This window comes from Erithacus rubecula (assembly GCF_903797595.1).
Source record: "Erithacus rubecula genome assembly, chromosome: 16".
In the NCBI taxonomy this organism is placed as follows: domain Eukaryota; kingdom Metazoa; phylum Chordata; class Aves; order Passeriformes; family Muscicapidae; genus Erithacus; species Erithacus rubecula.
This window is the reverse complement of record NC_136668.1, coordinates 1,288,669-1,312,525: the sequence shown is the minus strand read 5'-3', so window position 1 is coordinate 1,312,525 and position 23,857 is coordinate 1,288,669. Positions and strand designations below refer to the sequence as shown.

General features: G+C 51.2%; 2 protein-coding genes across 3 annotated transcripts; one reads left to right on the top strand and one right to left on the bottom strand.

Annotated features, from left to right (window-relative positions):
- Positions 1-2,444: 2,444 nt before the first annotated feature.
- Positions 2,445-3,337, bottom strand: SMIM33 (small integral membrane protein 33). The gene is made up of 2 exons (XM_079320030.1): positions 3,240-3,337; positions 2,445-2,853 (listed from the first exon to the last, which is right to left on the bottom strand). The coding sequence occupies exon 2, from the start codon at positions 2,835-2,837 to the stop codon at positions 2,460-2,462; it is 378 nt and encodes a 125-aa protein (XP_079176156.1). The 5' UTR covers positions 2,838-2,853; positions 3,240-3,337; the 3' UTR covers positions 2,445-2,459.
- Positions 3,338-5,573: 2,236 nt separating this feature from the next.
- On the top strand, positions 5,574-23,786 carry ECSCR (endothelial cell surface expressed chemotaxis and apoptosis regulator). Of its 2 annotated transcripts, XM_079319791.1 has the most exons (11): positions 5,576-5,737; positions 14,015-14,056; positions 14,942-14,992; positions 16,301-16,420; positions 16,873-16,926; positions 18,663-18,731; positions 19,263-19,361; positions 20,114-20,212; positions 20,754-20,790; positions 21,899-21,998; positions 22,521-23,786. In XM_079319791.1, exons 1-11 carry the CDS (start codon positions 5,659-5,661, stop codon positions 22,527-22,529), a joined length of 759 nt encoding a protein of 252 aa, XP_079175917.1. In that variant the 5' UTR covers positions 5,576-5,658; the 3' UTR covers positions 22,530-23,786. The 2 variants fall into 2 exon arrangements, with proteins under 2 accessions (XP_079175916.1, XP_079175917.1); XM_079319790.1 differs by lacking the exon at positions 22,521-23,786 and having other exon boundaries at positions 5,574-5,737; positions 21,899-22,492.
- The last annotated feature ends 71 nt before the right edge of the window (positions 23,787-23,857 follow it).

The following is a 23,857-nucleotide window of genomic DNA, read 5'->3' as shown; positions in this document are numbered from 1 at the left end:
CCTTGATGTCCTTCTGGAGGAGAAAGCTGGCAGCACATTGTATGATTTAATTGGCTGTTCTAAGTCTTACAGTCAATTCTTTCCTGTGCTCCAATATCTAAATTTCTGTTTGCAGATGGAAGAACTCCCCAAGGCTGGGGATTCAGTGCTGGATCTTTGCAGCAGCACCTTTCACTGCCACTTTGATTTGATTTTGGTTTGACAGCCCGAAACACCTGAACGACAAGCCCTGTGCAGCACAGGGTAAGTGATGGATCCAGGCCACAGCACATTGTGACACAAATCAGACCTTTAGGAGGTCCCAGCAGCTGCAAATCAATAAGTGCCAGCAATAATTACCCATTTTGTCTTTCTCTTTATTAATATTTAGACATGTTTTAATCTTTTCTCTCTAAACACAGCATTTCCCTGTTGTAGGTGTCCTTCAGAGGGAGCAGCCAGGAAAGCTCCTGCTCCTCTAATTAAAGGATTTGTGCTGGACAGAGCTGCTCCCTGAGCAGGAATGACACAACCACCAAAGCTGGGGGTGGCTCTGCTGGTTCAGCCTGGGCAGGTGGCACTGCTGATGTCCCCAGTGTCACTGTGCATGGTCACAGGGGGCTTCCTCCAGCTCCTGGTGGGGGTGACCACAACCAAAGAGATCATGGATTGGTTTGGGCTGTAAAGGACGTTTAATCCCATCCAGTGCCACCCCTGTCATGGCAGGGACACCCCCCACTGTCCCAGGCTGCTCCAGCCCCAATGTCCAGCCTGGCCTTGGGCACTGCCAGGGATCCAGGGGCAGCCACAGCTGCTCTGGGCACCCTAATTAATTATTAATTAGGAAAAGTCCCTTGAGGTGATTATCTCCTCAGGGGTGCTGTTAGGGATGTACACATTGTAAATGAAACCCTCTTTTGACATGGAAAGGGGAGCAGGACTCCATGATTTTCACTGGAAATGACAGCCCTTATCTGCTCTACCATGGGTGTGAGAGAGCTGATAATGCCCTACCAGCCCTGGGAAACAAATGGGAATGAATTCAAAACAGAAAACAACCCTTCCAAAAAGTCATATAATTATATTTGTTGTGGAGACAAAAAGTTTCCAGCAAATCCAACCACTACCCAGCTTGAAAGCAAGAAAAGGGCTGGAAATAAGTGAGAGGAGGGGTCCTGGAGAAGTATCCCAGGGCTGAACAGGGACCATGATCTGACCCCAGAGCTGAACAGAGACCACACTGACACCCCAGGATTGAACAGGGACCATGATCTGACCCCAGAGCTGAACAGGGACCACACTGACACCCCAGGGTTGAACAGGGACCATGATCTGACACCAGAGCTGAACAGGGACCACACTGACACCCCAGGGTTGAACAGGGACCATGATCTGACACCAGAGCTGAACAGGGACCATGATCTGACCCCAGGGCTGAACAGGGACTGAGCCCTGACACCCCAGGAGCCTGCAGGGCTCAGGTTTCACCTTCCCTGGTCCCTCTGTGCCACCAGGGTGACAGAGCCACCTCACAACCACCCCACTGAGGATGCAAGCCCCACCTTGGGACAGGAGCCAGGGCTGGGGACAGAGAGATGACCACAGTGAGAGTGACCACAATGAGTCACCACAGTGAGAGTCACTACAGTGAGGGTGACCTCATGTCCCCCCACCCCTTTGTACACAGATGCTGCAGGCTTTGCCCTGAGCTTCCCCTCCAGATGTTCAGCCAGCTGTAAGGTGCCATTATCACCCTTCTTGCCCCTGCTGTTTCACCTCCACTGGGGGCAGGACACTTTGTCCCCTGTCACAGGCCACACCGCACATGGACTCAGGAGCTGCATCCTCTGCCCTGCTCTCCTCTGGCTCCAGGGGCTGGGGGGGGGGGGGGGCTGGCAGGGGCAGGATGGTGTTCCAGCCCCCCAGTGAGGGAAAAGGGGCTGTGGCATGAGGCAAAGAGGGGCTGGAATCTTCCCAGTGCCGTATAAACAGTGTAACAAGGACATTGTGAGTGTGGAAACATTTTTCACAGGGAAGCAATTCCAGATGATGCAACTTCCAGCAACTGCCAGGGGCTGAGCACAGCCCCAGAGCTTCCCCAGCTGGGGCAAGGACCAAGGCAGCTCTGCTGGCCACTCCCAGGCAGCGTGGGACAGGTAAAACCAGGGCACGTAAAACCAGAAGAGAGGCTAAAGCTGTCCCACGTAGGCTGAGCTGGTTCCAGAGCCTGGGCTGGGACCCAGATCCTGCCTGGGCTGGTGATGGGTCACTGAATGTCCTGGCTGAGCTCTCCTGGGGCCAGACACGACTCTGGGGTGATGCAGCTTCCAGGGATGGCGCAGGGACCCTGAATGTTCTGGCTGAGCTCTCCAGACACAGCTCTGGGGCAGTGCAGCCTCCGTGTGAGAGCAGCAGCGAGTCCCGGGACACACGAACATCCCATCGCAGCTTTTCCAGCAGGACACATCCCCAGGGCGGTGTCACAGGTAGGTGATCTCGATGACGTTGGGCTCAGCGCTGCCGTGGGGAAGGTGATGGCTGCAGGAGCAGTGGCAGGTGACCCCGGCCGAGGGCGGCTTCCCGAGGGGATCCAGCGGCGCCCAGCGGGTGAGCAGCACGCTGTCCGTGTGCTGGGCCATGGGCTCGTGGTACAGCGTGACCTGCAGCGTGCGCAGCTGCGGCCCGAAGTGCACGGCCAGCACGATGAGCACGGCCAGCAGCACGAACAGCAGCACGATCCCCGAGATGACGGGCAGCGCGTCCGAGCGCTTGGCCGCGCCGCGCACGATGGACACGGGAGTGGAGGCGGCCACGTCCTGCGGCTGTCGCAGCTGGCTGCCGGCCACAGAGGCGTTCATGGCTCACGGGGGGCACCTGGCACAGGGACACGGCGTGAGCACCCAGCACAGCCCCTCCCTGCCCGCATCCCCTGCCCGCATTCCCTGCCCTCATCCCCCGCCCTCTCGCAGCTACCAGGGAGTGGGATGATCCCTGTGTGTCCCCTCCCTTGGGGGAAATTTTGGTGCTGGAGTTTAGGGTTTGCAGGGTGAGGCAATGCCCTGCATCCCCTCATCCTAAATGCCTTTGGACACCACGCCTGGCTCTGGTGGGGAGCTCCCTGCCCTCCCCTCTGGTGCTGATCCAGGAGTAAACCCCGCGGGGACCCAACCCCGCCACTCATCCCTGCCAGAGACGAGCAGCACGGGAGAGGCAGGGGCGATGGGAAGGGGGAAGGAGAGCCCTGCCAGCCCCTCGGGTACCTGGGCGTCCCTGCTGGCCGGCAATCATCCTCTCCGGCGGCGGGCGCGGGGCGAGCAGGGCGCGCTGCCCGGTTCTCCGCCGAAGGTGCAGCCGGACTCACCTCGGAAGTTGCCACGTCACGGCCCGGCCCGGCCCCGCCGGGATCCCCGGCACACGGGCACTGCGCTCATCCCGGCCCTGCGCTGCCACCTCAGCGCCGCCACCCTCCTGTCCCCGCTGGGGACAAGGGCCCCTTGTCTGGGGACAGCCGCCCTCCCTCCCCCCTTCCCTCTCCGCCTGCAGGAAACCTCCCGGCGGGGCGTGAAATTCGAATGTGGTGAAGGGTGTAAAAAATCCCCTTGTGCGTGTGAGCTGCTCGCACAGCCCGGTGTCCCCGGGCTCTGTCCCCAGGGATGGCACAGCCCCGGGGGCGGCGGTCCTGCCGGGGGTCCCGCTGCTGCAGAAGCCAGCACGACCTTGGGGTGGGTCCTTGGGGAGCTCTGGATGCTCTGGGCCCCCAATTCCGTGGTTGGATTAAATGATTTTGGAGGCTTTTCCAACCTAAAGGATTGTGTGAGCTGCTGGGGGTCACAGGCAGGAGGCAGTGCCAGGTCAGGGCTGGAACATCCCTCCCCTCCAACAGGTACATCCCCCTTGCCCATGGCACACCCTCTGCCCCAGGAGTGACCTTGAGCACATCACAGAGCCCAAAATATGGATCCCTGGGAGTTTCATCCATTACAAAACACATCTTCCCATCCTTCCACCCCAAAACACCATTGCCCTTACCTGCAGGCTCTCAGCAGACAGGATGGGGTGAATATCTGGGCTCTGTCCTTCCTGCACGTGGGGAGGACAGGGTGAGAAATGCCTTTTCCACCATCCAGCCGAGCATCCAGAAGAGATTTAAGTGCGTGTGAGCTTCTGGGTATTTGCACTCATTTCAGGATTCAGTAAAACCTTAATCTACAGCATAATCTCTGAGCATCACATCTGTGCAAGGGACAAAAGGATGGGGGAGCTGCTGGCAGGGGCTTTGTCCCAGCAAAGGCTGCTGTGGGCCTGCTGGTTTTCCTGGGGGCTTGGAGGGGTTGGAAGAGACCCAGGGAATGTGAGAGCTGTGCCATGCACAGGGGGTCATTCCCTGCAGTCCTGCTGCTGTCTGCCTGCTGTGGGAACTGCATTCCCTGCAGTGAAAGACAATCTCCTTTGCCTTTGGCTGAGGCTCTATGGCTTTTGGGGGGCTGTGGGAGGGGGCTGGACCAGCCTCTCAGACCAGGAGACAGAATCCTCTGGCTTTGCATCCTGAACACCCACACAGACCCCCCAAGAAGGACACAGGAGCCTTTCCTAGATGGGGACTCTACAATGCTTCTCCTCCTGCACACACCCACTGACATCCAGCACAGATAAATCAGAACCTCTGGAGCTCACACTGGCACAGGCAGGACCAGCACAACACAAGGTCAGGGCCAAGAAACCAAATTCTTGAACCCCTTGGGTGGATGGGGGCAAAATCAACCCAGTCTTCCAGTTCCTCCCCTTCTTCAGGAGGATGGGGTAGGTCCAAGCCCAGTGTGTGCTGTGTGCCCTGCAGGGAGGGAGGAGCAAGGAAACTCCTGAAGAGGAGCATCCCAAAGCCACCACCAGAGCTGGCATGTCCCAAAGCCACCATCCCAAAGCCACCATCCCAAAGTCACCACCCCAAAGCCACCATCCCAAAGCCACCACCCCAGAGCTGGCATGTCCCAAAGCCACCATCCCAAAGTCACCATCCCAAAGCCACCATCCCAAAGTCACCACCCCAAAGCCACCACCCCAGAGCTGGCATGTCCCAAAGCCACCATCCCAAAGTCACCATCCCAAAGCCACCACCCCAGAGCTGGAATGCCCTAAAGCCACCACCCCAAAGTCACCATCCTAAAGATGGCATGTCCCAAAGCCACCATCCCAAAGCCACCACCCCAAAGCTGGAATGTCTCCAGACTCGCTGGAGCTGCCCAGGGAGGCACAGGGAACAGGGCTGGTCCAGCTGCTGAGCTACCCTGACCCCACAAGGAGCAGTTATTCCTAAATTCCTCATGGATGTGTAAGAAACCCTCTTTCAGGCGGCGGGGAGGCTCCTCCAGCAGCTCTCACAACAGGGAGGCTGATGCTGGGGGAATGGGACCTGGGGCACACCCTACCACACCCAAAACACCTCCCAAAAAACCCCAAGGAGGCCCGGAGCGGGGCATCCCTCCGTGCCGGGAGCCCGATCCCCGGCAGAGCCCGGCGATGTTTCCTCTGCCGCCGGTGAGCGATGTCTCACATCCTCCCCGGCCATAAAGGGCTGAAAAGCACAGTTCCCCTGTGGATCCAGCCCGTTTCCTGCCATTCTTCCACAGGAAGCCGGGCGAGAGGCGGCCCGGGCGGGCGGTCGGGCCGGTCCCTCCCGGCATGGCCAGAGGCTCGCAGCGCGCCGAGATGCTGCTCCCGTCCCTGCATCACCTGCTCGGGCTCCTCCTGCTGCTCCCAGGTCAGCACCCCCGCGGGATTTGGGGGGCTCGGCTTCACGGGGGGGTCCAAAAGTAATTTATCCGAAAGGAATCTGCTGCCCACGCTGTGGGGGTATCAGATACGGGGGGATACGTGAAGAGTTGAGAAATGTGGAAGTAAAATTTGGGTCGTTCACCCAAAATCTGGACTCAGGTGAATTGTCAGAGGTTGGGAGAAAGGGGGGGAATGCTGGGGAAAATGTGGCTTTGTCAGGTTTGCAGGGTTTGTTTGGCAGTGCTGAAAGATTTGTTTCCAGGTTAATGAGAGGAGTGTTTCTGCTGAGGCGTTTGGAGTAAGTGGCTTTTGTCAAGTAAGAGTGAAGTTGGAATGTTTCAATGTACGGGACATTTTTTCCCTCAAAAATTCTTTTTATTTGCACTTTTTCCTCTCGTTAATAGAAATACAAAGCCCCTGAGCAAGAGCACACCTCGTCCTTGCTGTAATAATTCTGCTGCTTTGGGGTAATTCTGCTTTAACTTCTCTCTCCCATGTGAGTCGAGGTGTGGGATGAAGGAGCTGGTTTCCTGCTCCTAAAGATGACAGGTTGCTTTTCGCTGCATTGTCAGGCCCTTCTTGCCTTGCTGACAGCTGTAGTAGCTGGGAGCTGGAATGCATTCAAAGGAATATAAAATAATGTGTCTCCAACTCCGAGGTTTTATCATTAAACCATAGGAGTTGCCTCAGGTTATAGGCACTGTGCTGGTAATAATGGGATTTTTAAAAGGCAGAGAATCATAGAATAGTTTGTGTTGGAAAGGAAAGATCATCTCATTCTGTAGAATATAGAAAGCAATTCAGTTTGTAGCTGTGTAATTCCAAGAAATAAGAGCACATGGATTGGAAATTTTCTCTCTTCATTAGAGGGCAACACTGCTGCCTTCAGCAGAGAAGAAATGGGATCAGAGCAAGGATCACATCAGAGGGCTCTGAGTGCTGTGGCCACCCTGTGACACTCCTTAATGCCCACCCAGAATCCTGCTTTCCCTCTTAAAGCTGCTTGGAAGGGCTTTTATGGGCCAGGAATGGTACAGAGGGGGTTAGGCCCTTCCTACACCACACCAAGATCTGTGGAGTGGGAGTCCCAGAGGCACTGACCCAAATTCCAGCTCCAGGAGCACCAGTGGAAGGGATGCCACCCTCCATCCTGTCCCCACAGCATCACTCTGTCCTCCCAAAGCCACCTCTGAGTCTGAAATCAGGGACAGGGAGCATCCCCTCCACAGTCACAGCACTGCCAAACCACATTCCCTGGGATGTGTCCTGCCTCCTGCCTTCTGTGCTGATCCCCAAAATTAATTTTTAATTTCATTTATAATTTTACAGCCAGTCCCTAAGGTGGTGCAGCCCCTGGGGCAAGCTTCTGCAGCAGCTCAGTGAGGGGGGGCAGTGGGGCTCTGAGATCTCCCAGCACAGGAAATTCCTGGAAAAGGGAATTAGGGAATTAGCCTCTGGAACAAGGCTCCCCACCCTGGGGGAGATGGAGGTGGCCTGGAGGAGACCAAGAATCAGTACTAACACCTGCCTGGTCCCACAAGGGCCTTCCTCACTTTTGCTTGGTGCAAATTCAGTGTTTTATTAATTTATCATTTCCTAAAGTAAACTTCTCCATTCTCATGATTATTTCTGAAGGGAGGTTCAAATTAGGGAGGTTCAAACTGTTATTTCAAAATTGCTGGAGTGAGAAGGTCTGGCACATTTCCAATTTGTTTTTCCTCCCCCCAGAAGCACTTAGCAGAAAATTTGTCCAAACAAACCTCTTCCTATGGACCCTTCCCATCACAATGGGCAGGCATTTTCCAGACAAAAGATTTCCACTGCAAAAATTCCTCCTCGAAGCTGGTGAAAATCCAGCAGGATTTCCCACTGTTGTTGTTCCATCCACTGCTCTCCTTATCTGTGCCACAGCCTGTGGATGGATAATGCCAGGAGAAATGAGATATTTCCAAAGCAGACATGCATTTTGAGATATAATCCAAAAGATGGGGTGCAGCTAAAGGACAGGCACCCAGATTCCAGACTTGCATCCTCAAACCAGCAAATTTCTCAGCCCAGCCCTGAGGTGGGGAACAAGGAAGAGAAAGCAGGAGGTGGTTTGGAGAAATGTTTGTTCACACAACAAACTGCTCCCTTCAGTAACCTGAAACCCCTCGGTGACTCTGCAGATCCGACTGCAGCAGCTTCCAGGAATTCTGTCCCTTTTACAATAGGTGAGTCAACAACAGGTGTCCTTGGTGGGTGGTGCTGGTGTCCCACAGCCAGGAATGCTCCTGCTGGGAATCCGGGCTGGAGAGAGGGGCTGGGGCTCCTGCAGCACCAGCAAAGCCCCAGCTGGGAGCTCTCCTGGCTCCAGTTCCCATCTGAGCCCACCCAGCACCACCCACAAGGGAGCAGCTCCCATCTGAGCCCAGGGCAGGCACCAGGATGGGCAGAGGGGGAAGGCTGGGGGAGCTGGGGGTGCTCACCTGGAGAGGACAAGGATCCAGGGAGAGCTCAGAGCCCCTGCCAGTGCCCCAAGGGGCTCTAGGAGAGCTGGAGAGGGACTGGGAACAAGGGATGGAGGGACAGGACACAGGGAATGTGTGTCTGAACAGGTGGGGTCTCACCTGAGCAGGGCAGAATCTCCTCCTACCTTTGCTGCCCACACTGTGGGAATATGAGATATGGGAAATGTGGGAATAAAATTTGGGTCATTCACCCAAAATCTGGACTCAGGTGAATTCTCAGGCCAAGATGCTTTACCTGGCCTGTAGCTGTCCCTTCTGTGAGACAGGAACCTCTTCCAAGCACAGTTATCCTTCAACTGCTCCCCTGGCACTCAAGCCAGGACACTCAAGAAAAGCAGGTGGAAAGATCAGGAATTATGAGAAATTAGCCACCAGCCCCTTTCACACCTTGTGTCCTGAACCAGGCCCAGCAGATCACATTCCTGCTTGGTGGTTCATGAGCACCATAGAGCAGCACTCAGATAAACCTGGGGAATCCCAGAATTACTGGAAAGAGTAATCAGTTTGGGAAGAAACATGGAAAGCCTGCTCTGTAAAGTGCTTTGAGCTCTGCTAATAAATAAGATTATTAAAAACTGTAGGTAGGCAAAAAGCACAGGGTGGGCTCCATATCCCATCAAGCCTGGATTGGTGGTGCTCCCATTTTCCATCTGCACTGGGCATGGAGTGATTTCCCCTCCAAAACCCCAGCTCCAAACCTGAGGAGCAGCCCAGGAGAAGGACCCACATCACCAGGAGCAAACTCAGAGCTCTAAAATCAGCAGGTCAGGAGGAGACTGGGACTAGCAAGCAGCTGAGAGGGTGATGGAGCAGCAGCCTGGTGGGGCAGCCAGGAGAAAAGCCAGGCTGCTTTTCCTTCCAGGAACAACCCCTTCAACATGGCAAAACCAGCCCTGGGCAGCACAGGCATGCAGCACAGCCCCTCTGGGCTCAAAGCTTCCCCACACTGTTTGTCTCCCAGGTTGTTTTCTACATCCAAGTGGGTTTTAATTGCCTCCCACCAAGGTCTGCATCCAGCCTGTCTCAGCAGAGAGCAGATGGAATGTGGTGCTTGGAGAGGATGCTCAGACCCAGCCCTTGAGGACGGGCAGAGGAAGGCAGCGATTCATTTTAATTGCTGATGAGATCCGGGATTAATTGCTGGCTCTCTAAACTTTCCATAACACTTTGACTGAGTCATTGCAATTCAGAACAACTTGGCAGCCAGTTGCCAACCCCCCCCCGATGCCATTTGGGAATGAGGCACTTGAACACTTCTGTGGATCTGGCCCTGATTTGGGCTGTCAGTTTTCCACCCTGCAGAACAACACTTTTCCTCTCTCTCTTCCACAATTCCCACCCCACCTGCTCTGCTGTGAGACTCTCAAGGCAGAGGCACCTTATTTAAGGACCTAATAAATCAAGAGTTAGGTTTTGAGAGAGCTCTCTGCTTTCTAGGATTCCCAAAAGAGGATTTTTTTGGAAAGTCCTCATTTTGGAAGTCCTAAGAACTGGGTGTTGCTTGCTGCTGCAGTGTTTCACCCAGGAAACAGCTGCACCTGTGTTAAGTGGTGGGGTTTTTTTTTGTTTTTTTGGGTTTGTTTTTTTTTTTTTTTTGTGTTGGGTCATCTGACAGAAGTGCCAATATCTGAGTTGAAAAGCCTATTTTTAGTTTGCTGGATCTCTTTCCTGAAAGTGTTTTCAAGCACAGAGGTGCAGCCCTGCCCTGTGGGCTCTGTAGATGGGACACCCCCAGAAGTTCCAGAGAAGGGATGAGCCCAGGGCTCCTTGTCACTGGGAATAGATCCCTCCCCATCAGCAGCTCTGGATGGACAGGAGCAGTCCCTGTGACTCCACACCAGTGCCAGAGATCCTTCCAGTGACTCCAGCCCTCTATGAACACAGGCTGGACACCTCAAGCCTGATCTAGAAACCTTCTAACAGGTCTCTATAAGAGGCCCTGGCAAAGTTTGGGGGTTTAAAGTAGTCCCTCTCTTTGGTCAGCAGCTGGAAAAAAACATGCTTTAAATGTCTACAATTGCCAAAAATAGTACCAAAGCAGAAATACCTAAAATGCACCTGTGTTTTGGCTGACATCACCCTCTTTGTGCTGAGGAGTGAGTGGGGCGAGCTTCTGGCTTTGGGAATATCTCAGCTGCCATGAGAGAAGGCTCCAGACGACAGACATACCTAAACCCACCTAATCCTCAACTGCCAAAACCAGAAATCCAAATTTCTCCTGTTTACCCTTTGAAAAAATTAACAGGGAAGCAGCAAGCACCAGCTGGGAATTGCAGCTGCAGCCCCCACGTGCTCCTCTGCAGCCCTGCAGCTCCCAGGCTAACTGAGACTTTCCCATGACAGCACAAAGCCACATTTCCCATCATAAATCCCTCAGCCAGCTCCCAGTCTCCACCCAGCACTGCACAATCCAGCTGTAAATCCTTTACACCCAAACACGTTGCAGGGCTTTGATGTTTATTGCAATTCCAGCTGTGCCACTCTGCTCCTTGCTGGGAGCTGTTTACACAGCCAGGGCTCTCCATGCTGGCAGCAGCACAGGGAGGGGATGGGTTCCAACTCCAGAATCCCCTGGGAAAGCTGCAGGGAGCAGGGACACGTGGCTTTATTCATCCCCATCCTGCTGCTCAGCCCCACAATGGGAGTTTGGTCTCATCCTGCTTTGCACAGATCCAGGCTGCTCCTGATGATGCTGAGCACCCTCCCCAAAAGAAAACACCCAATAGAACAGGAGTTTTGCTTATTTGAGTTGGCAGGGAAGGCATAACAAGCAGCAGCAGCCAGAAGTCAGAGCCAGGCTCTGCTCTGCAATGAAGTGTGGATGTGTTTAGAGAAGCCAGGGCCGTTTATTCCGGAGCAGAATGCCAGAAGGGGACTGTTGGAACCCTGACTGGAGCTGAGGATCTCCATCCCTCAGCCTCTCCACAGCAAGAGCAGGGCATGCATCAGCCCAGCCACAGGAACTCTGGCCACTGAGCAGTGGGAAAAAACCTGATTTTTTAATCTTTTTTACAATAACCACGAGGTTTAGGTTTGCAAACATAGAACTTCAGTGTGATCTTCAGTGACAGGACGAGCTGCAGTGAAGAAAGAGTTGAGTACAACCATTTCCTCCTGTCCAAGGGATGCTGGAGGTGGTCCATAGATGGTCCCATCAGTCATGGGCAATGTCACCTCCCTCACCCTCAGCTTCCTCCCACCCCCAGAGGCTCTGTTCAAGCTCTCAGATTTCTCCTCATCTGCACCAAAAAAGGTGGAATAAATGTCCAGCTCAGCACCTTCATTCCCCTTTTCCTTTGGCAAAGGCTAAGTGCAGACAGCAGCTCTTTCTCCAGCAATTCTGGGTGCTTCCACCCATGTCCATGAAAAAGTACCTGGGACCATTTCCACAAATGTGCCACAGCTACTTCTTCCCACAGGAAAACAAGGCAATGGATCCTGCAAGGGAATTTTGGAGAAAGATCCGCCCATAATCCTGTCTCTTTTAAATTGCTCCTCAAAACCCCCAGGGAAGGATATCCCATAAATTCTCCAACACAACCACTCCTAGCACCTCACTAGCCCTGTGCTAAGGCAGGTTCCTATTTCCCAGCCTCCCTTTTCCTTGCTGCACATAAAGATCCTTGTTTCCTGATCCTGCTCCAAAAGGAGTTAGAAAATGAACCAGTCCCTTCCTCTCTGTGTGATTAAAGATCTGATCCTGTCTCCTCTTTTATGGATTGAACAGGACAGTTTGCCCAGGAAATTAGAAGAGGAAAACAAGGAAAAGGTCTGAAAAGTCCAGTGTGATTTTCACAGCCAAGCCATGTCTGGGAATAAACCACATTTTATTATGTATTCACCATGGTTTACACACTTCCTGTCTGGCTGGGATCATTGTCATAAAGCCTCAGACACAAAAACATTTACAGCTCTAGAGCAATTCCATGAGGAAAATTAGATCAATCAGATCTCAGTGCACCCAGAGGGGGCTGAGGGTGAGCTGAGCCAGGACCACACTCAGTGCTCAGGGTCTCCTTCCAGCCACCCCCCCTGCCAGGCCCTCAGCCTCCCCCAGCACCAGCAGCTCCTGCACCGACCCCAGAGTTCATCAGCATCAACTACAGCATCAACTGCTGGAATCACAGAGTGCTTTGGGCAGGGAGGGACCCTAAAGCCCATCCAAGGCCACCCCTGCCATGGCAGGGACACCCCCCAATGTCCAGCCTGGCCTTGGGCACTGCCAGGGATCCAGGGGCAGCCACAGCTGCTCTGGGCACCCTGTGCCAGCCCTGCCCACCCTACCAGGGAGAATTTATTCTCTGTATCCAAACTAATCCTGCTCTCTTTTGGCTTGGAGCCATTGTGGGATGTTGCAGGCTGGAGATGTGAGACAGGTCAGAGCTACAGGGTTTTAAAAGTTTCTGTTCTCCTCCTTGGTGAGAAAGGGGGTCTGGAAGGAGCTCTCTGGCAGCTGAGCTGCATCTGCCCCCAGGGGAGGGCAGGTTGTGGCTGAAAAGGGGCACTGCTCTCCCCTGGCTGCTGCTGCCAGGCTGGAGCCTCCCCTGCAGTCCCTCCAAAGGCACTGCTCCCACCCAGAGCCCTGAGGCACCATGAGGGGACTGTGTGCTGGAAGGATTCCACCTTCCCTGCTGTCCCTTTCTGCCCAAATCCTTTTTCTCCCGTGGGACTCTGGGCAGATGGATCACCAGGGGAGTCAGATTCAGCTGCTTTCTGTACCTATAATGTCGTTTCTTTCATTAAGCTCAACCACAGAGAACACTGGGATCACCAGCAATAACCATTTTTAAATCCCAATTAGGATGTGCATTCCAGCAATGACAGACTCAAAGTCACCTTCCCAAAGTTAAACCAGCTGGGTTGGATTTGAGCATTTAAAGTGTATTTACATTTTTCAGCCCTTGTCCTTGAGTGTGGGGCATTTCTTTCTCCCATTTTCAAGGGCAGTATTTTTAATTGGCATCTCATCTAACCCTTGAGGTTGGACTAGATGGCCTTGAAAGTTCCCTTCCAAGCCAAAATACTCTTCTCTGTGAGTCCATGAGCACAGAACTCCAGAGCTGGAGTTTCAAGGAAAACACCACAGATTATGGGAGCAGGAAATGTGAGGGACTGGGGTAGGGATGCTTTGTTGTGAATCCAAAAGAAAAGCAAACAAATAAACCAAACAAAGCCACCTTTCAATTGAGGAGCTGGGGACCCAGTGAAACTCCTACAACCTTGGATGGATCTGCAGGACTGCCCAGCCCTGCAGGGAAGGCAGATCCTGAGCGCTGCAGCTCCCTCCAGACCCCAGCCCCTGGCTCCAGGAGGCAGAACAGTCCCATCAGCTCCTGAAAGCCTTTACAAACCTCAGCCATCCATTCCTTAAGGTCTCAAGGGGACAAAGTGTCCAAATGTGTGTCTTACCTCTGAACAGCTCCAGGGCACAGGTCACACATCCTTCTGAGCCAGGGCTGAGCTGGGGCAAACAGCTCACAGGGAGGGAATGACCCCATGGACTCCTGTGGCCCCTCAGGGGGAGGAGGACATTTTATCCTGACTGTTTAAACTCCACTAGAAATTTACTCAGAGCCTGATAGTTTTACACTCAGTCAAACTTCTTTGCTATTACTTGTCTGCTAATGCTTTTGGGGGAATCCCATATTCTAACAGAAGATGAGGAAAAGCCAAACCACACAAGGAACAAGAACAGCAGAGCGTTAGTGACCTCCACAGATCAGCAGCACCCACACTCTGCTCTTTCCTTTCAGGTTCTACAGCTCCCACAAACTCCTCCACCCCTGCTGGAACAGGTACCTGTGCCTTGTGATGTGCTTTATGTGTCTGTCTGCATGTGGGTGCACATGGAAATGGGGGGATGCAAATGGAAAGGCCCCAGGTGGGACCCTGATCCCAAACTGCCATCCTTTGAGGCATCTTCTCCCAGGATCCTGTCTCTGCCTGCCCCATCACCTCTCACCCCCAGATCTCCAGGGCACATGGAGGGCACTGTGCCCCAGAGGGTGACCTGGAAAGGCTGAGCTGGAGCAGAGAGCAGCCAGAGCAAAAGGAATAAAATCTGTATTTATTGAAAGGATCCACCTTGGGCAGTGCAAGAGCCCGGCCGGGGCTGCACCCAAATCAAATCCCAGATGGATCCTGGGCACCAGTTTTACACTTTTATCAGTTTTGGTTCATCTCCACACTGGGGCCAATGATCCAAGCACAGCCCCAGGCTATGCCCCTTTCCCTCGCTGCTGTTTCTGATTTTTGGGTACCAGTTGTCCTTGATTCTCTGGCTAGAAAGGAATTGTTTTATCTAACTACTAAAAAGAACTCACTAACACCTAATATGAAGTTTCAGAGTTACACACTAAGCAGCAGAGATTCTGAAAAGCTAAAACCCAAGGCACCAAAGGGTGACCTGGCTTGGCTCCCATTTTTCCAAAAGGAGCAGGGAGTGTTCAGGAAGCCTGGGGAAAGCAGAGGGATCCTTTGCTCCCTGTTTTTCCCCAGCTGTTTCCTAGCAATGCATCCATCTACAACCACACCAGTGACAAACCCTCTCCTCAGCATCTCTTGTTCCCCTCTCATCCTTTCTGCTCAGGTTGGCTCCAATGTCCCTTTATGGCCCAGCCCTCCCTGTGGGATCCCAGCAGCCTGGAAATGTCACCTCTGTGCCTCTGCTTGTGTTCCAGGTCAATCCCAAGCTGCAGCAGCCAGCCCTGAAGCAAAGAACCACAGCTCAGGTAATGTTCAGCTGGAGACTGAGGAGAGCAGCTCAGGAACATTCCAGTGTGGAACTGGTCTGACCCCAGCCCAGCTGGGCCACCCACAGTAACTGGGGCTGTGCAGAGGACAGTGGTGGGGAGGAAGGAAATGTTTGTAGTGTCAGGGCTTCTGATCCAGCCAGGCCACCCCACAGGGATCAACACACAGGTGTGAGCAAAACCAGGGGGGGTGAAAAAATCTTCAAATTGAATAGGGAGAATGAGATGATTCTCAAGTGGAATCCCAGAATGGTTTGGGTTGGAAGAGACCTAAAAGCTCATCCCATTCCCCATGGGCAGGGACCTCTCCCACTATCCCAGGTTGCTCCAGCCTGGCTGATCTTTAAGATCCCATCCAACCCAAGCATTCCTATTATTTTGTGACCAATTGCACAAGAAATTATCTCCCCAGATCCAGATCTCTTGGTGTCCACTTGGATCTGTGGAGACACATCTTTTCCTGCTATGTTTCAGGAAAAAAAAATCAAAGTATAGCTACCCTTCCGGAACATCCCAAAAATATCAAGGAATAAGATCTCAAAAATATTTCTGCTTCTAAGCCTTGCAAAAAAAAAAAAAAAAAGGAAACTTAATCTTAAATTCTAATATTTCAGTAAAGCATTTGGATAAAGAGGGGGGAAAATTACCCCATCACACTAACCTTGAAACCATTTCACCCTTTTCTCAGTTTATTGGAAAGCCAGGAGCAGTCTAGAGAAGGAACTTGCCTGTAAATCCCAGCTGGTGATCCACTCTTCCTTGCAGAGGGATTACTGAAAGCTTTTCCTCTCCCACCTTGCTGTGGATCAGGTGCAGTTTGGAGCAGGTTGAGGCAGAGGATGGAGCTCCAGACCACTTCATGAGCTGAATTATTTGTGCTTGGAGACTCTCTGTGAAATGAAAGGTGGAAGTTGGCATTTCAGAGCACAAGGAAATGATCACGTGCTGCCAGGCAGCTCCAGGCAGGTCAAGTGACTGGTGACAAAAACCTTTCAAGTTTTTCACCTTCACTTTTCAAGGCAGGGAAAGACAGCAGTGGCAAACTCTGACTTTCTCCACGTGTTTGCTGAGCTCTACCAGCTCAGCATCTCCTCACAGTGAAAAGAGCAAAAGGAAATACCAAAGTACAAGAGCTCCTTGACTTGAGCAGGATGAAGGCCATTTCCATGCTTTCCACAGCAGGCTATTCCTAACTCTCGAGGAATCTGAGGGCTCTGCAATAGCTGTGTCCTCTCCAAGTAGTGTCTGAGCTGAACTTTTTGAAGTAACACCACAATTTCCCTACAGAGCCATCAGTAAAATCAACAGCACTGACCAACCTGAGCCTCACCTCTGTGGGTCCAACTACAACTACAGCCAAACCCTCCCCCACCACTCTACCAACCCTGACAACAACCACTGAGCAAGGTAAGGATGGAAAACTCAAATATTTGCTCAGGCAGGACCTGTTTGTGCCTCCCTCCTTATCCAAGCCAAACTGCAGGCATCAGAATATTGGTCTAGTCCACACTGTGCTGGTTATTCAGCAATTTTGCAAATATTGAATTTTTGCTGAAAGAGCAGCTCATTCCAGCTCCCCAGATGGACTCAGCCAGGCCAAGGCCATATCAGAAAATCCAGATCATGCTTTATCCAATATTGGAGCAGCTCCAGCCTCCCCAGGTTCCCTGTCCCAAGCTCCCCTGTCACTCACTCTCAGCTGACTCTACACCTGGCTAACTGGGCATCCTGATGTCTGTCTGGAGGGAAAGTATCATGCAAATAAAGATTTTACTCCATGGACACCCAATAGCTCTCCACAGTGGAATTTGTAGTGGCTTCCCAAGTTAATTGTCCTTTCCCATGTTTTCTCTATCTAGATGATAAGTCCAGTGGAAACAGAAGCACAGCAGCTCCTCCACCAACACCTCAAGGTAGTTTGTTCTTTTAGAGACTAGCAATAAGATCAGGTAATTTGATGGCAATCAATGGCACAGGTTCTCTAAGCAGGAGTCTTTTCTAGGGGGTGAGCCATCCAAAATCACATCTGGTGTCTCTATAAGCAGTGATAAAACAAGAGATAAATGCTCTTAAGGTCCCCTGCTGGGATGAACTTGAGCAGCTGAACAATGGAGATGTGTTTAGGAGAGCAGAGCCCTTTTAAAACATTTTACAATTTTGCTTTTGACAGTTTGCTTAACCCGACCTATAAGTACAAATTGGAGAATTCAGTAAGAGTTTCCTCAGAATAAGGGCAGAATCCAAGTGACTGGAAGACTGAAATCTGACAACTGAGCTGATTCTCGATTAAAAATTCAGCCTCTAAAATCTGCAATGGTCAAGAAACTGCTCTGCCTCTCCAAGTACCTCTCAGATCTCTAACACAAGCAAGGTGAGGAAGCTGTGCTCACACAGATGCCCACCCAGCCAGGAGCCCTTTGCTCAGAGCAGCTGTTCATTCCAAGCCTGATTTAGCACTGAGAAGCTCCACACATCTTTGACTAAAGATGCTGATGCTTCCAAAATCCAGGTCTCCCATTGTGTGGGACCCAAAATTTCCCAGGGATGAGGTCTCTGTGCTAGGCTTGGCAAACCACAGCTTCTGCCCATGGCTAGAGGAACAATTTCAGAATGAAACAAAGAATTTGATGAATAGGGGAAAAATTGTACAGCAGCAGACCCTGCTTCTCCAGACTGTTCTGCTCCTTGTGGCTCCTGAATCAGCTAGATTTATTGTTTCATGCCTTTTCCCCTTTTTCTTCTGGCTTTTGGCAAAATCCCATTCCCAGTCAGGGATGCCTGGGTTCAGTGCCAGGAGCTGTGCACACCTCTCCAGGCACCCTATCCCCTCAGCCAGCCCTGCTGCTGGAACGTGGGGATGGGAAAACAGGCAAGAAGATCCTGCCTGACCTCCAGATGATCATCTGAAGCTCTGAAGTATCACTTTGAGTCTCCTGGCAGGGCCTGTAGCTGCTCATTAAGGTCAGTGCAGACACCCTGGCTGCTCAACAACAGCCTGGAGGCAGCAAAGGATGTTTTTCCTCTGTACAAGTGAAACACACAGCCACACTTGGGCTGGTTTTACATTTCCTTGCACTGGAAGCAGCTGTCACACAGCAAGCAGTTTATCCCGATCAGTTTATCCCACTGAGAACTGGAGCCCTTGCTTGGACAAACCTCTGTGCTGCCACAGCTAGACTACACATGGTGTACAAGTTAGTTTATTGGTTGGTTTAATTACCTCTAGATAACCCAGCAAAGCAAATCCACTCTTTGCAAGCCCAGGAACAATCCAAACACTCAATCCACACCCACATTCTGCAATATTTTTTCCCCTAATCAGACTTAAAGTCTCAATTTTTATGACTTACAGCACACCTATAACTTCCCAGCTCAGTCTTCCAGACTTGTTTTGGTGTTTCTGCCCCAAACCTGGGACTGCAGACCCTAAAGAGTTTAGAAATGGGTATTCAAATTTTGGTTCTCTAGGTTTCCATTTGGACATGGAAAATAGTTTGGTGGGAAGATTTTAGTGTGGAGGTGGGAGTATTATTTCCGTGTTTCCCCAGATATCACCAACACTACTGTGAATCCATTCTCCTCTCCAATACTTCCTTTGGTTCCTGGATGTCACTGGAGGTCAAGACTCATTCTGTGTCTCTCTGTGCAGGTCAGGATCCCGTGAGGAATTTGAGCACCACAACATCAGCGACTCAAGGCACTTCCTCCTCGCAGAGAGGTGATTCCTGCTCCACATTTTACATCCCTCTGCACTGCCAGCAGCAAGGCCATCACACAGCTGTCTTCAAGGCAGCCTGCACACCAAAGATTTCCTGAGGGGTGATGAATATCCCATCCAGCCCTTGAGAGGCATGTAAAGCTCTGCAGAGACAGCACTTCAGGGTGACCTCTTGAGCCTGGGAACAGCAGGAAAGGTGCCATGATGGCAAAAGGGTGCAAAAGGAGGGAGGCTGGGCAAATTCCCTCCTCAGACACAGTGCCAGTGCTGACTTTGACCTTTCCCCAGTGGGATCCCAGAAGGGAACCCTTGGGTGCTGTCAGCTTGTCCATAACAGGGGTCCCACGAAGTCAATGATTCCACACTGGTCTCGCTCACTTTGCTGTTAAGATTGATGAACCTGGCCAGGATCCAAACTTGGATCTTCAGAGAAGTGCAAGTGAGAGTCAGGGCCTCTAGCATTGCTAGGAATCCTCTTCCCAGGTGAGGAAGAATGACTTTTATATAAATCTCCCTTTCTCTCCTCTGTAGGCACATCAAAACCCATCACCCCAACACCCAACCCCTCCAGCCGCTTGCCCGAGCCCACCCCAACAGATGAGAAATCACCACTGACAGTGGCAGCTTTTGGTAAGGGCTTGTGGCAGCTTTTGGTGAGGGCTTGTGACACCTGGGGAGAGGAAGGGACTCTCTTTCCCCAGGCCATGCTGCTTTGGACACCCCAACCCATGTGCCCAGAGCAGCTGTGGCTGCCCCTGGATCCCTGGCAGTGCCCAAGGCCAGGGTGGATGGAGTTGGAGCAGCCTGGGACAGTGGGAGGTGTCCCTGCCATGGCAGGGTGGAATGGGATGATCTTTAAGGTCCCTTCCAACCCAAACCATTCCATGATTCCAGGATTCTAAGTCCGAGGGATTGTTAGCAGGACAAACTTCCTATGCAAAGAATTGTTTGATTGATCAAGGCCTGATGTCAGTATCAAATCTACACTTGATTTAAAGTGTTTAAAAGTGGTTTATGGGACAGATAACATCACACACAGCTCTAGCTTGTCTCTCCCTGTTACATTACTTATTTATCTGGCTTTACACACTTTTGGGATACGATTTACCAACTGTAGCAGGAACATATGGACTCTTATCAATCCCCAATGTAATCAGCTGACTTCTGCCTTCCTGCCACTGCCTTACCAATTAATTATTTATTGATTAAGTATTCATGGAAGCCCTTTGAGGTTAAAACACAGGAGAATAAAGCTATTTGTTCTAACAACTGTTTGCTTCTCTGCCTATTACGAAGCGTGCTCACATTAATGAAAATATTGATTTCCTAGCCAAGTTTTGATGTCTGTCTGCTACTCAGACATTTCTTTCCTCCATCCCCAGGTGTCATCAGCTTTGTTGTTATCCTGATAGTGGTGGTCATCATCCTGGTCAGTGTGGTCAGCCTGAGGTTCAAGTGCAGCCACTCCAAGGACTCAGAAGGTATTGGTCTGGGGGAATCTGTGCTTCTCCAATTAACAAGTCACCAGTTTCCACATGGATCTGGCAATTCCTAAAAGATGCATTTGAGAAGCTTACACAGTGGTGGGGAGGTTTGGAAGCCAGACTGGAACATGGATTGAGCAGTCAGGAATGCAGTGTGACTTGAGCCCCAGCCCAGCCCCATCTGGATGTGGTCTCAAATTTCCTGCAGCTCAAATTCCAAGAGGTGGGCAGCTCTTCCAGCAAAAATCGTGGAGTTTGACACTCCTCCTCCTTAGGAATCCCACTTCCCATTGAGCAGTACCCAGCACAGGGCAAGGCTGCTCTGCAGCAAGGCAAAATCCTTCCTAAAGCCCAGCACGTCCTGCCTGCACATCCCCTTAGCTGAAGGGTTTTCTCTCATCAACTCCCAAGTTTCCCCCACAGTGTCTCCAATCTCATTCAGATTACATTTATATCCCTGCACCAAGTAATACAGAATAGAGCTTACTGATTTGATGACTTCTCACCTCTACATCACCACCTGCTTTTCTCCCCCCAGACAAACAGAAACCAGGAAGCTCCATGGTGTCGGAGAGGTAAGGCTGCTCACACCACCCACATCTGACTGAGAGCGCCTGTTTCATCTCAAAGCTAATTTTAGCAAGGAAAAGAATCTGCTTTGGTTATTTCAGGTGGAAGGAAGCTTGTCAAGACATCTTTGTGAGAGTTAGGAAAGCAAAGTCAGCTTTGATAACACCTCATCCTCTGATAGACACAGATAGAAGATCAATATTTAGGGGGCTCATTTCAAAGCTGCACTGAGAGAAGACTCTCACCTTCCCAAAGCAGCTTGCTTGTCTTCCTTGCCTAGATAGAGCTTTGAGGTCTAAACTCAAGTTTCTGGATCTCAGAGCAGTCTTAGATCTCTCCCAAGGTGCCCATTACTGTTTCCAGTGAGAGCAGGACAAAGGAGCCCCAGTTTAGAAGCTTTTGGAAGAGAAGCATGAAGCAGAGAATGGTTCATCAGAACCCTATGGTCCATCACTGCTGCTCCAGAGGAGGGGCTGAATGTGGGAAAACAGCAGGAAAAAAGAACTGGAAAGGACTGAAACATATTGCTCCTATTTTCCCATCTGATAGTTTCCCAAACCCTGCTTTGGGAAAGAACAAGGGACACAGGGACAAAGTCTGTAAGTATTTGGGTGCCAAATTTGCATCAGCATCAGTGGTAACTAAATACCCTTAACCTGAAGGCACTGAGGCAGAATATGCCAGAAAATAGGACAGTACTCCCTAAGCTTCCCTGACCCCCAAAGTCATCCAGCCTCCACTGGCTGCACATCCCAGCCATCAGGGTAGGAAAAAAGGGGAATTCCACCTTCCAAAGCCTTCTAACTCACTGTGGATGGACCCAAAATAGGACAGCAGCTCAGTGGGTGGTGGAAACCAAATTTGGTCCCCCATACCAGCCTCAGCCTTGCCTGTTTGCCTCCAGCTCTGTGCAATGAAATTTTGTCCCTGGAGGTGTCTGAGGAATACCTGGATGTGGCACTCAGTGCCCTGGTCTGCTTGACTAGGTGGTGATTGCTCAAAGGTTGGACTTGATGATCTCAGAGGTCTTTTCCAACCTCAATGACTCTGTGATTCTGTGATTCCCTCTCTTGTTCCCCAGAGCAATTAATTATCTCCTTCTCTCCTTGGCAGCTGCTCTGCAGACACGAGCCAGAAGGGGAACAGCATCACTCTGATCTCCATGAAGAACATCAACACCAACAACAGCATGAGCTACCCCCCATCAGAAAAGGTTTCCCTTTTCAGCCTTGCTTTTTAGGGAATCAGCTAGGGATCATTTCTCTGGCTGGATAAGAGCATGCCTTGAGGTATTTCTTTGCTCTTTTATTCCTTCAGAAATATGACAAAAACCAGGTGCCACTGAACTTCTAAAGGTCCAAAGTGCTTCCAGTGAGCCTGGTGAAAAGTTTGAGTGCCCATCTCAGGTTCACCTGGGCTGGCTGAACTCGAGGTGCCAAGTTTACCTCATGTATCCAGGTGACATCACCTGTGGCCAGCTGCAAAGCTCGAGGGGTTTGCCATTAAAGGAAGATGTGAGAAATTGAGGTCTCACCCTCCAGCCCAGTTTATCCACTCCTGCCCCACAGGTGGCTGAAGCACATCCCCATGAGAGCTCTCAGGTCCATCCCACTGAGGAGTTCATGTAATTTTCTATTGTTTTAGAGCTGGGACTGAATTTGGGAGAACACATTGCTCTAGTCCCTTTGTCAGCCCAGCCAGGCTGCTGATGAACCATGTTTTGTTCTTTTGGCAGGTGCTATGAAGCCAAGAGCCCAGGGCTTGAAGCTGACACGTGACAACCAGCAGTGCCTTTCTAGGTTCTTTTTTTATTTTTGTCCTTCAGGGAAAGAGCAAGGGTGGACTTTATATATAAATTATTATTTCTCTCTGATCAGTACATTTACTGTAGTGTCCTACATAGCTTCCCCACCTGGGGCCAAAGGGCTTTCTCCAGTTACAGCCTGCCACGCTCGGTGCTTGATACCTAACTCTATTTTTGATATGCCTTCAAACACTCAGATAATTCCAGCAGCAAGGAGCACCAAAGCACCATCCACTCTGCTAATAAACCTCTGCCTTAGATTAATGGCCTTTATAGTCTGTGCCAGGGCTTGTTAATCAGCATAGCCCCACGTTGAGCCAGACCTGTGCTCTGGGAAAGCCTGATCCGAAGCTGAAGGCCTTAAATGCCCAAGTTCTGGGTCAAATCCCAGCAGGACTGCTCCAAGCCCCTGATCCCCAGTGCCCTCATTGTGCCCACAGCAGTGGGATGCTCACATCCACCTACCTCACAGGGTTGTTGTGAGGCTTTGTTAATCCCTGTCTGTAAAGCATTTGGAGTGAATTAAAGGTGCTGCTGAAATGCAAATTGCCATCTTAAACATTTTATGATTATTAATAACAACGGAGCTTCAGGAAGGCAGATCGTTATCTCCTCACGTGCTCAGAGACTCAGCTGAAGTAAGGAACAAAGCCCCTTACAAAGATCAGGGGTTTATTTCAGTGTAAAGTGAATGGTCACAAGCAAAATGCTGAGCTCCTTCAGCTCTGGGAATGTGGCAGCCCAAATTTGCCAGGAGAGCTTCCATCATCTTCCACCACTGCTTTCCCAAAGTTTCCTGGCACCAGGAAGAGCAGCATCCCCCTGTGCAATGTAAGAGGCAGCTGTGCTTTGCAGCTGGCAAGGAAAAAAAAGCAGCAGCAAAAAAATAAAAAATGCAAAGTTTTCAAAGCTCCTGGTAAGAGCCAATGCACTTTTAACCTCTGACATCTGCACTGGGTAGGTTGATAAGTTGTTTCTTAATAAGTGAAGCTTTTCTGGTAACATTCATGAAAAGCAAAATGTTGTTCTTTACCTAGGCTCCATTAGACTGGTAAATTTGCTTAACACAGAATTCCAGATAATTTCCAATTAGATAGACTCAGACAGCTCCAGTTCCCAGAGACCTGTGACTCCATACATGGAGCACAAGTAGGTTTTGAGTGAAAGTAAAGCTTTAGTAAACCTCCCCGTTCCTCTGAGATTCCACAGGATGTCACCACAGCTTTGGTTTTCCTTCGACTTCCTTCTGCCCACAGGCCCTTGAGGGT

Bases quoted from the DNA above. Each gene is read 5' to 3' on its own strand.
- SMIM33 (XM_079320030.1), bottom strand. From the start codon at position 2,837: ATGAACGCCTCTGTGGCCGGCAGCCAGCTGCGACAGCCGCAGGACGTG.
- ECSCR (XM_079319790.1), top strand. From the start codon at position 5,659: ATGGCCAGAGGCTCGCAGCGCGCCGAGATGCTGCTCCCGTCCCTGCAT. The intron at 14,057-14,941 runs GTACCTGTGCCT...CTTGTGTTCCAG, and splicing joins CTCCACCCCTGCTGGAACAG to GTCAATCCCAAGCTGCAGCA. The intron at 20,213-20,753 runs GTATTGGTCTGG...TTCTCCCCCCAG, and splicing joins CCACTCCAAGGACTCAGAAG to ACAAACAGAAACCAGGAAGC.